This window comes from Phodopus roborovskii, unplaced genomic scaffold, assembly GCF_943737965.1.
Source record: "Phodopus roborovskii unplaced genomic scaffold, PHOROB, whole genome shotgun sequence".
Classification (NCBI taxonomy): domain Eukaryota; kingdom Metazoa; phylum Chordata; class Mammalia; order Rodentia; family Cricetidae; genus Phodopus; species Phodopus roborovskii.
In genome coordinates, this window is record NW_026126459.1 from 22441008 (window position 1) to 22455344 (window position 14337).

The 14337-nt window shown below is 42.3% G+C and overlaps 1 protein-coding gene across 3 annotated transcripts in view; it reads left to right on the forward strand.

Annotated features, from left to right (window-relative positions):
- Positions 1-13988, forward strand: part of Spats2 (spermatogenesis associated serine rich 2) — a 63841-nt gene extending 49853 nt beyond the window's left edge. For all 3 annotated transcript variants that reach the window (XM_051189843.1, XM_051189844.1, XM_051189845.1), the window contains 5 exons: positions 2673-2731; positions 6443-6552; positions 8833-8935; positions 10826-11040; positions 12769-13988. In XM_051189843.1, the coding sequence (XP_051045800.1) occupies positions 2673-2731; positions 6443-6552; positions 8833-8935; positions 10826-11040; positions 12769-13080 (799 nt within the window). In that variant the 3' untranslated portion in view covers positions 13081-13988. The remainder of the gene's footprint in view (positions 1-2672; positions 2732-6442; positions 6553-8832; positions 8936-10825; positions 11041-12768) is intronic.
- The last annotated feature ends 349 nt before the right edge of the window (positions 13989-14337 follow it).

Below are 14337 nucleotides of genomic sequence, written 5' to 3' on the forward strand. Positions count from 1 at the left end.
GAAATAAGGGCTACTTTATAGAAATCTTTTTTTTTAGAGGTTTTATAAGGGATGGAATCATTGACTCCCATTCACCCAGATGACAAACAGTGTTACAAGCGTCATTGTTTGTAATCAAGCAGTAACCAAATGTGTTCAACATTTATAAGATTGCTTTCAATCTCTACATTTGCTGCTCTCAGCAAATGATATACATGCATTACTCTAGTTCAGCTGCATGAAGGAATTAAGAATTTAAAAATTATAGTAATACATTAGCTTAGGTTGCAAAGCTGAGTACTTGGAAGCCCAAGGCTAGTAAGGTTGGGTGTCACAGTGTTCTCCAAAAGGCAGGTTAAACAAACAGGCTAGGTACACAGCAGGCTCTCAGTCTCAAGTTTTAAGTGAATAGAGGTGTATTATTTATCTGGCTGTGAGGTTTAGCAGAAGTTCCAGTCTCTTAGAATGTAAGAGGTTTTCATAATATTGCATTGCTAGTCAATGTACTATGAATTTTTTGTGTTCACCAATGAATCTGTAGAAACCAATGAACACCATTCTTCGTTACAGTGGAAAGAATGTCATCACAATTTACCCCCTCATATTTCCACAAGAAAGGTCTGGTAGTGTCATTGTAGAACCGGATTTGATGAAAAACATCCTGCACAGCTGTACTTTTCGTAGTGAAGACTGTGAGATGTGAAACCCTTGTTTTGTGAAGTCAAAGACAAAGGATTTGTCATCTGGTACTAACAGTGTGTATATCTTAAGATGAACTGGCAGCAGGAGGGTGGCAAGCAGTAGGCTTGGCAGTTCCTGTCCTAAAATGTGGCTTGTGGGTATTTTAGAGGCTGCTGGAGTTCTTGAACAAACAAGGTGGAAATGTTTCACAGCCTAGTGGCCAACTCAGGATAGTTTTTTTTCTCTCCAGTCTGGTGCTGTTAGATTAATTTGCCACACAAATTTGTTTATTAACGTGCATAATCATCAGAGTAGCATTCTCTGGCTCTTTTCTGGGAAGTATTTGTTCCCTGCCCTGTATGATAGTGTAGTCTCCCTATTAATTACTTTGTGCTGACACAATTACATAGATAAATAGTTGTGTACGTGTATGTGTGATTGCCTTTATAATCAGAAAGAAGAGTAGAATTTCTATTAACATTAGTACTATACCCTTTTTGTTTCATTTTTTTAAATGTATTTATTCATTTTATGTACACTAATGTCTTGCCTAGATGCATGTCTGCATGAGGTTGTTGGACTTCTGGTCACTGGAGTTACAGACAATTGTGAGCTGCTACGTGGGTGCTGAGAATTGAACCTGGGTTCTCTGGAAGAATAGCCAGTGCTTTTAGCTGCTGACCCATCTCTCCAGCCTCTTGTTTTTGTCTTCTTTTAAAGACAAGATTTCTTTGGCTGTCCTAGAACTCACTCTATAGACCAGGCTGGGCTTGAACTCAGAGGTCTACCTGTCTCTGCCTCCAGAGTGCTGGAATTAACGGTGTGCACCACCATATGTGCCAAAGGCATGTGCCAAACTTTATTAAGAAGGAGAAATCTCAGATTGATGGAATGGCTCATAGAGTGAAGGGGCCTGCTACACACCTGACAACCTGAGTTCTAGCTAGGACTCACATGGTGACAGAAGAGAGTGAACTTCTTCACTTTGATTCTGACAGCCTACATACATATATAAGTAAATAAGTATGTAATAAAGATATAAATAACTAAATCCAGGGTTAGCAACACACAACTGTATTCCCAGCACTTGGGATGCTAAAGCAGAAGACTGACAAGTTCAAGGTCAGCCTAAATGACAGCTAGGCTTTGTCTTACAAAAACAAGAGCTGGGAGTAAAACTCCAGTAGTAGAATGTTAGCCTCCCTCACACACAAGGCCCTGTGTTCCACATCCAGCTCTGCAAGAAAAGAATCGTAAGTAGAGCACTTGCACCTCTCATTCAAGGCCCTTGGTCTTGTCCCCTACATGAGGAAGGACAACTCTGTAAGAAACTCTTCCATCTTTTCTGATTAATGCTGATTTTGTATAAAAAATCAACTTGGACTATTCTGTGTCCAAACTGCAAAAGCACAACGTTCACATGTTGGATACATAGATCCAAGTCTTAAGCAACTTTCTGTGGCCCTTCCAGAGAGAGATATTGCCTGGTAAAATTAGAAGAGGAATTTTGAAATTATATAAACCAAGCTCAGTGCACACATTAATCCCAGCATTTGAGAGACTGAGGCAGGTGGATCTCTGTGAATTTCAAGGCTGGCCTGGTCTACACAGAGTTCCAGGACAGAGTGATAACATAATTTTTTTTTGTTAAAAAATAAACCAAAATGTAAAAATTGTGGAAAGAAATTATTTCCATAAACACATTAACATAACTAAGAAACATTTTTTTGTGGCTTGCTACTGCCATCTGCTGGATCTAACCTCCTGGATTTCTAACAGCTTGCCTGCTGTTTTACATAAGACAATAGGGAGGAGTGGAATCCATTTATTTACTTTAGAATCTTTAAATATTATTTGTTGTGAATATAATACTACACTTTCTTGTAGTTCATACATTGTTTCTTATCAGTATTTAGTGATCAAATTTGCTAGTCTTTCTCCATTATTAATTATCCTATTTTAGTATTTGAGTTTCTCATCTAACCCTTTTTTTCTGTCATTTTCTTTCCTAGTTTAATGGATCGAGAAGTGGCATTGCTTGCTGAAATGGACAAAGTGAAAGCTGAAGCAAGTAAGATGATTGATATTTAATTAAAACTATTGAGCCAGGGTGTGGTGGCACACACCTTTAATCCTAGCACTTGGATGGCAGAGACAGGCCAATCTTTTTGAGGCCAGCCTATTTTACATAGTGACTTGAAAAAACTATTACCAATACAAACAATAGGTTGTTGCCTCTCAGAGTTTAGTATGAACATCTACAGTGATAGTTTATTTTGGTTGTGAGCCTAGCTTCTAACAGCTGAGCGAGCTCTCCAGCCCATACAGTGACAGTTTATGTATTAAATACTATAAGTAAAAAAAGGGGAAGTTATAAATTTAATTAGTCAGCCTTGAGAAATTGTACTGTGCTCACATAGTTACTCTCCATAAGAGTCTTTTACATTTTCCCCCAGATTTTTAACATTCTCAATGTAGAATTTAATCTACAAAACATTGTATCATGGTGTTGCTACCATAGCATGGACCTTAGGAAAAGAAAGCACCCTGTGGATTCCTGGTTGCTTTTCTTTCTAGTGATTAAAGCTTCCATTGGGTTTTGTGTTTTTTGGTAAAGCTAAAACATTAGGATAATAAGAGGATACTTCACCATGCCTCTTACAATAATTGTTCTTGTCATTTTCTGTCATGGAATTTCTTTTATTTTTCTGTTTTAGGATGATCTTTATTCAGTGTCTGTAATCAGGAAGTAGGGGAAGGGCACTGAGCTGAGAATTCAGGATGCCTTGAATACTTATTCGACTGGAGGAATGAAGTCTAACTGGGGCAATCTGTATGGCTTTAACATTCACTGAGTCCAGCCCCTAAATCCCATGGTGGGAGAAAGAACCAACCCCTTAGAGCATCTTCTTCACGACCTCCACACCTATGCTACACACCTGCACTCAGTCTGACTGTTAGGAATCAAGCATAATTGGTTGGGACTGCAGTTATCAGGTTCCTTTATCCCCCAGTACTTGGGAAGCAAAGGCAGGTGGATCTCTGTAAATCCAAGGCCAGCCTAATCTACAGAGTCCCAGGACAGCCAGGACTACACAGAGAACCCAGAAAGGGAAAAAAAGAAAAGAAAAAAGTGGTTGGTGACTGAGGAGTGATGCCCAGGGTTATCCTCTGGCCTCCTGGCTTTCTTAGGTTCTCAGGATTTACCTCAGATCTTCATGCTTCCAAGGCAAGCACTTCATTGGCTGAGCTGTCTCCTAGCCCTGGGGTAAAGTTCTGTGTGATCAGTCAGGTACAGAATGACTGCATACAATAGAGTGACCTAAGTAAATGTATTTACTATGCTCCTGGGAAGTTAAGTCCAGAGGTAATCAGTCATGGTTAGCAGGGCATTGCTAACATGGTACAGGGGACCCAGGCTCCTCTGTCCTTTCGCTTAGCCATCCTTACAGTGTGCTCTCCTCAAAAGATTACTCATAAGGATTTGGTCAGGGAGGGGTGACATGACATAATTCCTTGCATTAGACTGCTTTCAATTAGAGCCTCCTGAATGCCCCACCCTGGGAACTCTGTATCTGGCTGAACGCTGGACTATAGCACACAACCACCTCACCTGGAGTAAGGCCAGAATTGTTTTGTTTTTTAATTTTTTTTTATTAATTTATGTTTTACATTCCAATCCCAGTTCCCCCTCCCTCCTCTCTTCCTGCTTTCCCCACTTCTCCCAGAATTGGTTTTTAATTAAGAACATTGGTACTCAACATTTTATTTTGTTTTAGTTTAATTTGGATTGATTTCTTAAGACAGGATCTGCTAGTGTAGCTGAGGCCAGCCTAGAACTCAGTATGTGGCCCAGGCTAGCCTTGAAATCATAACCCTTCCTCAGTTGCCCAAATGTTCAGATTACAGGCATGCACCATCAGACCTGGCTTAACATTGGACTTATGAGAGGAAGAAAAGGAGAAGGGGCAAGAATGTTTATCTGATTAGTAGACTTTGCCGCAGTTCTCTGCTTCAGCTGCCCAGGGTCCTCTTTATTTTAAAATAAACACATCCTTCTGAGGCTGGAAAGATGGCTCAGCAGTTAAGAGCAGTGGATACTCTTGCCGAGAACCTGGTTCCAATTTCCAGCACCCACATTATTGCTCGCAACTGTCTCTAACACCAGTTCCAGGAACCCAGCACCCTCTTCTGGCCTCTAAGAACATCACATTAGTACACAGACACTTTGCAGTATGTAAAGTAAAAAGCTAAAGATTATTTGTTAAATAAATGGAATAAATACATCTCCAGCTTTTTCTCAGTGGCAATGCCTCTGAAGCATAATGGGTGGTCCTTTTGTCTGAAAGACCATATCCTCTGAATAACTAAAGCTCTGATCAGGTACATCATGGCTTGGGTCCATAAACTCAAAGAAGAGAAAATGTCCCTTCCTCTATGTTACATTGATAGAAAAAGAAGATGATAATTACAGTAAATTTTCTCACTTAGAAATTCAATTATCGGGGCTGGAGAGACAGCTCAGTGGTTAAGAACACTTGTTGCTCTTCCAGAGGACCATGGTCCAATTCCCAGCACCCACATGGCAGCTCACAGCTGTCTGTAACCCCAGTTCCAGGGAACCTGACACATGCACACACAACACCAATGCACATAAAATAAAGATAAATAAATTAAAAAAAAAAAAAACAATGATCAGGACAGAGCTGGTTGTAATGGCTTATGTGGTGAATTCCAGTACTTGGAAGGCTAAAGCAGAGGATTACCATGACATCCTGGGCTACATAGTGAGTTCCAGACAAGCTTGGGCTATTGAATGAGATGCCATCACCAGACAACCTTGCTGGAGAGGAATAGTAATTCTCAGCCTGGTGGTGATGTTTTTTGGGTCATCTGATAGTCCCTTTAGCTCTGCTTCCTAAGGGTTCTTTTGCCCACTGTCCATGGGAGGATTTGGGCGTAGGGGTCTGTTATTCATCATAGCCATAGGAGCAGGTGCAAAGAGCATAAGGTGGGGGCTAGAGAGACAGCTCAGAGATAAAGAACACTGACTACTCTCCCAGAGCTCCTGAGTTCAATTCCCAGCAAACACATGGTGGCTCACAACCATCTATAATGAGATCTAGTGCCCTCTTCTGCCATGCAGGTAAACATGCAGACAGAACACTATATACATAATAAATAAATATTTTTTAAAAAGAATGTAAAGACTTGACTATTCATCAATAGTAGATGTGCTGAATAGTTGGTGCATGTCTGTAGAGGACTGAGTAAGACATAAACAACAGAATAGCAGTGGCTAAGATGAAGAGAAGATTGTGTATTTTATAGACTCCTATGAAGGAAGGAGAGGTCTGTGTTATACAATCATAGACAGAATTTGGAATACACATAAGAAGCTATTAGTGGCTCTCTGAGCAGAGAACAACAAAATCAGAAGGAGGAATGCTTTCACTTCATTCTATACCTGTTTGTTCTAGATGAAGTTTGTGTCAAACGTTTTATATATAATCTCTTAATTTATATGCTTCTTGAGAAAAAAATGGGGTAGGAAGAGGAGAGAGAAATGGCAAGTGATTTGTAAATCTTTGTTTTTCATAAACACCTGTCTTCGAACTGCCTTCAGAGACCCCTAAGGTGCAACTAGGCCTCTGGTATTTTCGTTTGCTGGATGAGTGGGCAGCTAGGCCTTGGTTGTCTTGATGCACACTCAAGGCATCTGCTCTTACTTGTATCTCACTTTAACCACAGCCTAAGTGTTGTGCTCCCCTTTCTTCCACAGTGGAAATCCTGCTCAGCCGGCAGAAGAAAGCAGAAGTTCTGAAGAAGATGACAGACGTGGCTGTGCGCATGTCGGAGGAGCAGTTGATTGAACTAAGGGCTGATATCAAGGTGAAACTTTCTTCTCCTTTCTGCCTTTCGCTGACTCTCAGGGCTAGCCCAGCAGATCTCCAGAATTCATAGCAGCCCAGAGCACACTAGACCATGAGCCTTCCTTCCAAGTGTGGCCCTTTCCAGACTTTCTTTAAATGGTTCTATCATCTCTCCAGCTATCTGGGTAGGAAATCTTAGGAAACTTCTCCAGTCCTCCATTTAATCTGTCAGGGGGCCCACCTGCTGAGTCTCAGATTGACCTTGTTTTTCATGCCCTTTTCTACTGTCATCTGTTGCTTAGCCTTTTGTGGTGTGGTGAGTCTCCCTGTTCTCCCCTTTTCCTGTTCTTCCCACCCCATGTCTGATTCTCATACTTCACCAGCCTGCTTCAGATCTCCAGCATTTAGGATAAACTATATAATCCTTAACATTGACTGCTTTCCCAGAGGACCTGGGTTCAAGTCTCAGCACTCACATGGTGGCTCATAACTGTCTGTAACTCCAGTTCTAGTGGTTCCAATGCTTTCTTCTGGCCTCCTTGGGCAACAGGCACACATGCAGTACACTCATATGTGCGAGCAAATACCTATTGCACATAAAATAAAAATAAATAAATTGGGTTTTTTTTATTGTATTTCTGAGACTGTGTGACCCCAAGAGAAGTTGGATTATTTGTAGGTACCCATGGGCAGTGTGTTCTAAATCATTGTTTATAAACAGAAGCTTTTTGATCAAGAAGTGGGGGAGGGCGTTTTCTATTCCTAAGCTTTACCTCTGCTCTGTGAATATATGCACTCTATTGACATATATGGGAGGGATGCTTCCTGTGGAGGCTTGAAAACACAGACACAGGTGTACAGTTTGAGCCAATGCTCATGGAAGCCTGTTGAGTATCTCTTGTCCCTCACTCCATCCTCCGAGAATTGATTGGGGTAAAAGTGTGAGTTTAAAATTACTATTTCTTATTAACTAATAGCACATTACAGAATTTTAAAGAACATTTCCCTCACATTGATGCCAGTCATTCCCATTCAGCTGTCTGGGAGAAATCCCTTCATAATTAGATGAGAATTCTGGCTCCCATAGGCTTCATCTGTTCCTCTTCCTATGAGGCTAAACGAATGGTTTCTAGAAATATTTCTGTAGGCTGACTAAGGATCTGTTTCTTTCCACATTTTTAATGTACTGAAATGGGTGCTGTGCAATTTAAATGTCTTATTTCCAGATCATTGTACCTCTGTCATTCCTATTATGTCTTTGGCTCAACAAACCCTAGAATTTGTTTCAGAATTAATATCAGACAGATCCTCTATATCTGAAAGTGCCATTACAAGAAGTCTGTATGCTTTCCTAAACTGCAGTGTACTCAGAACTTTTAGGATGTCAAGTCTCAAGGGTAATTTTCTCTTTCTCTATTGGTATTTCTGGATGTACTCCAAGAATTCTGATGCGTTTGAAGTGGGAGTAGACTACCCCCAGTTAGGAGATCTGCTCTGAGGAGGAGTTCAGTTGCAAATCTTCTCTGAGCTCTTTTCTTTTTCATCTACTCATCGTGTGTGTGTGTGTGTGTGTGTGTGTGTGTGTGTGTGTGTGTGTGTGTGTGTGTGTGTGTATCCTGGCCACCTAGACATTGTTTATTTAATAGATCCCCAGAAGTGCTTCATTCCTGACATGTTTCTCATCCCACAGTTTCCATAGTATAGTCAGCTTTTGACTCAGGGGGCTGGTTACTTCTCAGCTCAGTCTGCTTTTAAAAGGATTAAATCACTTGCAGCATAAAGGTCTCATTTGCAGAGTTGCCTTTCCACATGGATGATTTTCCATCTCAAGAAATTGCTCCTATTTCAAAGACTCTGAAATCCTATTTTATAAGGAGACAAAGTGCCTTTTCTAAGGCGGATCCTACCAAAGAACAACCAACCTGGACAGGATCATTGTTGTAGCTTATGATTACTCTGACTGCCTCTGCTTCTGTGCAAAATGAAACTGTGGAGACGAGTACAAGGAGAAGATGATCCTTTGTTATAACTTCTTCCTTTTCCTTCCTTACTATTCCTTTGGGTTCTACCATTGGGTGTTAGCCATTTATAACATTTCATTAAACTATCAGGCTTATCTTTGGGCTCTTGAAAAAAGAGTAACTTTGTCTGATTACTTGGCATTCATAATGTAATGGTCATTTAGTAAACTTTAAAGCAGTAAAAATGAAAAAATGGAAGATAATTCTATTCACTTGTGTGTGTTTTAGGTTCTGTGTACAATGTCTCTTACCGGGAAACTTTTCTGTCTTTTCTCCAGCACTTTGTTAGTGAACGGAAATATGATGAAGATCTGGGAAGAGTAGCCCGGTTCACCTGTGATGTGGAGACCCTGAAACAGAGTATTGATTCATTTGGACAAGGTGAGAGGGTGAGAGATTCTGGACACTAAAATGCTAAGGAGACTTTTTCCCTGGTGGTGGGCAGGTGTGCTGACTGGTGTTCCTCAGTGTGCTCCTCAATGCCTCTTGTCTCATTCACGTGAAAAGTCCCTGGGGTACTTATGGGTCTGGGGCTATGGGTACTGACAGTCCTGAAGTGTGAAATACTTTTTGTTCTTTTGGAGCTCAGACTGGCTATGAACTTGCTGAGTTTCCAAGGCTGGCCTTAAATTATTCCCGGTTCTCGTGCCTTCAGGGGAGGACAGGGACTTCTGGGAATACAGACCTGTCCCCAGCACCCAGCAGAGTACTTGTTTTCATTGTTTCTGCTAAGATGAAGTGGTATGCGACAATGTGACTAGTGGGGGTTGGGGGGTCTCGGATCAGGCCAAGTTGAGTTCTTGCTTCAGCATTGATTTCCTGGACATCATTTTATTCCTCTTCAAACAGAGATAATCATCTCTGCCTTGATGAGGCACATGATAGGCCCTTAAGTAATAGCATTAGAAGTGGGAAAGAGCTGGGGCTGGAAAGATCCATAACTTACGGGTTGAAAGGGCTGTTCTCCAGAGGACCAGAGTTCAGTTCCCAGAACCCTCATTGGATGCCTCATAGCCACTCATAACTCTAGCCCCAGTGATCCCTCTTCTAGCCTCTGTGGGCACTTGCACACACAGAAATATGTATACTTAAACATGAATAAAAATAAATCTCTCTGGGGCTGGAGAGATGCTCAGTAGTTAAGATCACTTGTTGCTCTTATAAAAGACCTGGATTTGGTTCCTGGTACTCACACAACTATCCTTAACTCCTGTTCCAAGGAGTCAGTGTTTTCTTCTGACTTCGTTGGACACCAGGCATATGTACAGTGACATACATACATTCAAGGTAAACTACACACACAAAATAAAAACATTTTTAAGTGGGAGGGGTCCAAGCAAAGTGGGAGTTTATAGGCATATATTAATAATAGACCAGGCTCTGAACTTTCTCCGCTCTTCTTCCTCTCAGGATGAAATCAGTGTTGTTGAGACTGGAGGTGGAGGGTGGGGAGCTCTTGCCTAGCTTATACCAGGGACCTTGGGTTTGCTCCCTAGCACTACAAAACAAAATAGGAAATGTTGGCCCTGGGGCAGTGACTATTAACCCACTGTAACCCAGGCTTATAGCCAAAAAGACATCTGGGGAGTGCTTCAAACTATGATATCTGAGGCCATTTGAATTGAAAATAATAATATTTTTCAGTTATATTGATATATTGAATTTGGGGTTATTTTGCAGAAAGAAATTTGGCAAGATAAGTGTTTGTTGTAAAGACAAGTTCTATTTGTATTTAATCTTGATTATCTTTCCCTTACATCATTCAATTTTTTAAAAAAGACTTTAGCAGAAATTTGATTGTTTATCTCTTTCTTTGTAAAAATCTGTCCTGCAGGACATTTCTTGAATGGCAAATGAAACATGTGATCTGGCCTGTCATTCCCAGGGTTTAGTCTGCTGGAACCGCAGCCAGGAGTTTAGGTGGAGGAAATGCTGAGAGCCATCAGTTCGGGGAGAGGGGGGTTGGTGGCTTGGTTTGGTCTGAAGCTCTAAATTCTTCACAGAGTAGTGGGTTTGGGAGAAGAAGACTTCCTTTCCCTCTTGTTAGCCACTTTATAGGTTTTCCTTATGACTGGTACATGAACCATTTTAAAATGTACTTATTGTTAGTAGGGAGGTGTGGCATGCCACAAAGTCCGTGTGAAAGTCAGGGGAAGTTTGAGGTAGTCTTTCCACCTCTGTGTGTGTTCTGGGCATCAAACTGTTGCTTACCCAAAGTGTTCCTTAAATTGCTCACTGGACTACAACACAGTCCTTATGTTTCTGTTTCAGTGTCCCATCCAAAGAACAGCTATTCAACCAGATCTCGATGCAGCTCAGTGGTATCTGTGTCCTTGAGCGGCCCTGGTGAGGTGTCTGCTGCTTCTTCTTCCCCCTGTGCCTCTGCTCCCAGCCTTCCAGGTGCTAACAGGAGAAACTGTGCCCCAGAAGAGACTTCAGCAGCCATGGCAGACTCCAGTGACAAGTCCTGCCAGGCTCATCAGGAGGTAATGCTCTTTCTTATGGAGCATGTGAGGGACAAAGGACACCTAGTTGTTGCATTTCAGTGCGGATCGCTCATTGGATTGCCTTCCTCTCTAGTCCCATTCCACCTAGTCTCCATTAGTTCCTGAGAAAGCATTTGAGATGATATTCCAAACCACCAGCCAATTGAGACTTCCTGTTGCCCGAGACAGCTGACTTTTCATTTCTTGGCAGTTTGTTGTAGGTTGTATTGTCTGGTAATTAGTCACACTGGGAGTTGTGCACCCATCTCAGGATAGACAAGCAGTTCAAGTGTCAGGTTCACCCCCATGCATCTGAAAGCTGCAAGACTCAAGGGGCTCAGTATGAGTAGATCAGGGGAGGGAAAAGTAAGCCTGGTAGGGGTGGAAGCAAACTCTAGAGAGCCGCAGAGTAGTCCATGGTCTTGTTTCCTTGGTTTAAAGGAGAAACACAAAGGCAGTCTCTCAGTAATTCTTCAGAACTGATAGAACATTGGATTTAGAAGATAAAAAATCCAATCCTATAAGCTTCCTGGGTTATAATGTGAAAGTTGTGCTGTCACAGCAATGTGGTATTATTGGCAGCTTGTAATCCATAACAAGCAGATTGCCACCTACATACTTTTGGTTAGGGTATTCTCTGGCAACGGAATTAATTCAAAACTCATCACTTTAGCCAAAGGCTATTCTTTGGACAAGGGCAAAAAGCAGCCACATTCTTTACCAAAATATCCTAAGAACGCTCTCTAGGTAACATACTAGCATTCTTCCCCTCTGAAGTAGCTTGAGCCAGGCCCAGGAGTTCATCAACTCACACTCAGCACCACTGTCTTCCGTGCTCCTGCTAGGATGGCCCATTAAGCAGTGCTTAAAGCATCCGACTGCTTTCCTAATCCACTTTCCCAAGGTCCATATTCCTTCAAACAGAAGTACAGTCAGGTGTCAGCAATACCCCAGTCCCTGATAACCAACTTCTTTCTGTCTTAGGGTTTCTGTTGCTGTGAAGAGACACCATGACCATGGCAACTTTTTTTAGTAAATTTTATTTAAATTAGAAACAATCTTATTTTACATATCCATCCCAGTTCCCTCTCCCTCCCATCCTCCCATAGCCCCCTCCAACCCTCCATCCCAGCCCCCATCTGCAACTCTTATAAAGGAAAACATTTAACTGGGGTGGCTGGCTTATAGTTCAGTCCATTATCATCATGACACAAAATAGTGATCCGCAGACAGGCATGGTACTGGAGAAGGAGCTGAGAGTCTTACATCTTATTCCAAAGCAACAGGAAGTATTCTGAGGCACTGGGTGTTGCTTGAGCACATATAAGACCTCAGAACCCACCTCCACAGTGACACACTTCCTTCAGCAAAAGACCACACCTCCTAATAGAGCCACTCCCTCTACACTTATAGGGACAATTATGTTCAAACTCCCACACATGTGCCCATGTCTTTACAGGTAGCTTAGGATCTATGTGTTCAGACATTTGTCTGACTCAGAGTTTGTGACTCTTCTGTGTTCACTTCCTTCCCATGCACATCTAAAGAGACAGGACTCCTCAGGGAAGACCTAAGCATGAGAGGCAGGGAGATCTGCATTAATTATGACAGAGTGAATAGGTTGGATTGGCTGGTGGGATTGATTCAAAACACAATATAAACTAAAGTGGCACAAACCAGTCATCATCATGACAGAGCACCATGAACATTGTACTTTTTTATCTGTAGGTATTTCCAGGCAACAGGCGAGGAGGACAAGGCTACAGGCCACAAAGCCAGAAGACCACTGACCCCACAAACCAAGGGCGGCATGACAGTGCAGGTCGTTACAGAAACAGCTCGTGGTATTCATCCGGGTCCAGGTATCAGAGTACTCCACCTCAGGCCCCAGAAAACAATAGTGAATGGAGCCAGGCTTACTCTGCAGGGACCAATGGAACTGGAGCCAGTATGGCATCTAGCCCACCCAAGCCTTCATTCAAAAAGGGGCTCCCACAGCGCAAACCGAGGACCTCTCAGGCCGCAGCTGTGAACTCTTGAGGGAAATTCCAGTCGGCCTCTCTCTTCTATCCCATTTGGTTCAACCTAGTAACTGGACTTTAGGAAATGTATACTTAGATATGATAACAAAAAAGAGATTTATGCATACCACTTTGGGCCATCCTAAATATTTTTTGGTTTCTTCTCTCATTATTTTTTGAGGGAAAGCTATTTTTCCTTGGCCTTTCCTAGTGATATGGACTGATTCAGTTGGTCATTTTCACCAGGAACCAGGGCAACTATTGTCAATTTTCCCAAGGGTAAGCAGCCTTTCTCCCAGTGCGCCTGTCTTCCAACTGCCCGAAGCGGCCTTACTCAGCAAGCCCCACCACAGAGGCTGTCTCAGGAGGAAGAATGCCAGCGGTAGTCCACCACCTTGCCATTCGGAGTAGATGCTGCAGATGCTGCCAGGTTTCCACCAAAGTCAGTTTGACCAGGGCAGCAATGAAGGGACTTTATACAATACTGACTCAGCCAGGAAAGGGAAATAGGCGTGAACTTGTGACGAGGGAGAACACTAGGAAACACTTGAGAACCTGCCTCTATTTGGAATGTGCCTGAGATTTGATGCTCCATCGAGTCAGGGTTTCAGGCCCACGCGTGGCACTGTACTTTAACCTGCAGTTTCTTCAAAATGCCCAAAGCCTTGTTTCGTCTTACCTCAGGCTGCAACCCAGTCTAAGGAAGTCTGTGGGAAAGTAGCATTTTAAGTTTTTAAAAGAAAAAGAAATGTTTTTTCCTTTGTTTCAGTGTTTGGAGATTTTCGTTGTTCTCCCCCTTCCCTGAATCCAGTTCGGAACCAGTCTGTAGTAATATAATTAGTGTTAATCTGAGGGTTACTCAGCACAATCGTTGCGGTCATCTTTATAGGCGAATAAATAAAAGCAACTGCATCAATGTTCCTATGTTTCACAGCAGCAAGTGACTTTATTATCTCTCTCTTTGGTCCTCACAGGTAGAAGTCCCACGGACAATTTGTTCTTTGCTTAAATGACAGGATCTGATTCCCAAGTCATTTGTCTTTTGTTGCCTGGTATTAGAACCAAATTAAAATGTGAAAGCCAGGATGAGCTTGTAGGAAAGGCTCACTGGCTAAGGAATGGTGACTTTGAGAGGAGACACCACAACTGCCTGTTGCTCTCCCAGGCTTCTGGAGATTATTTTGGTGTCCCTGTCTCCAGTCCCCCACTCCTTGACAGGAGTAGCCGCATGTAGTAAGTAGTGACACTGGTGCCAGACTGTTCCTGCAGCATGTTT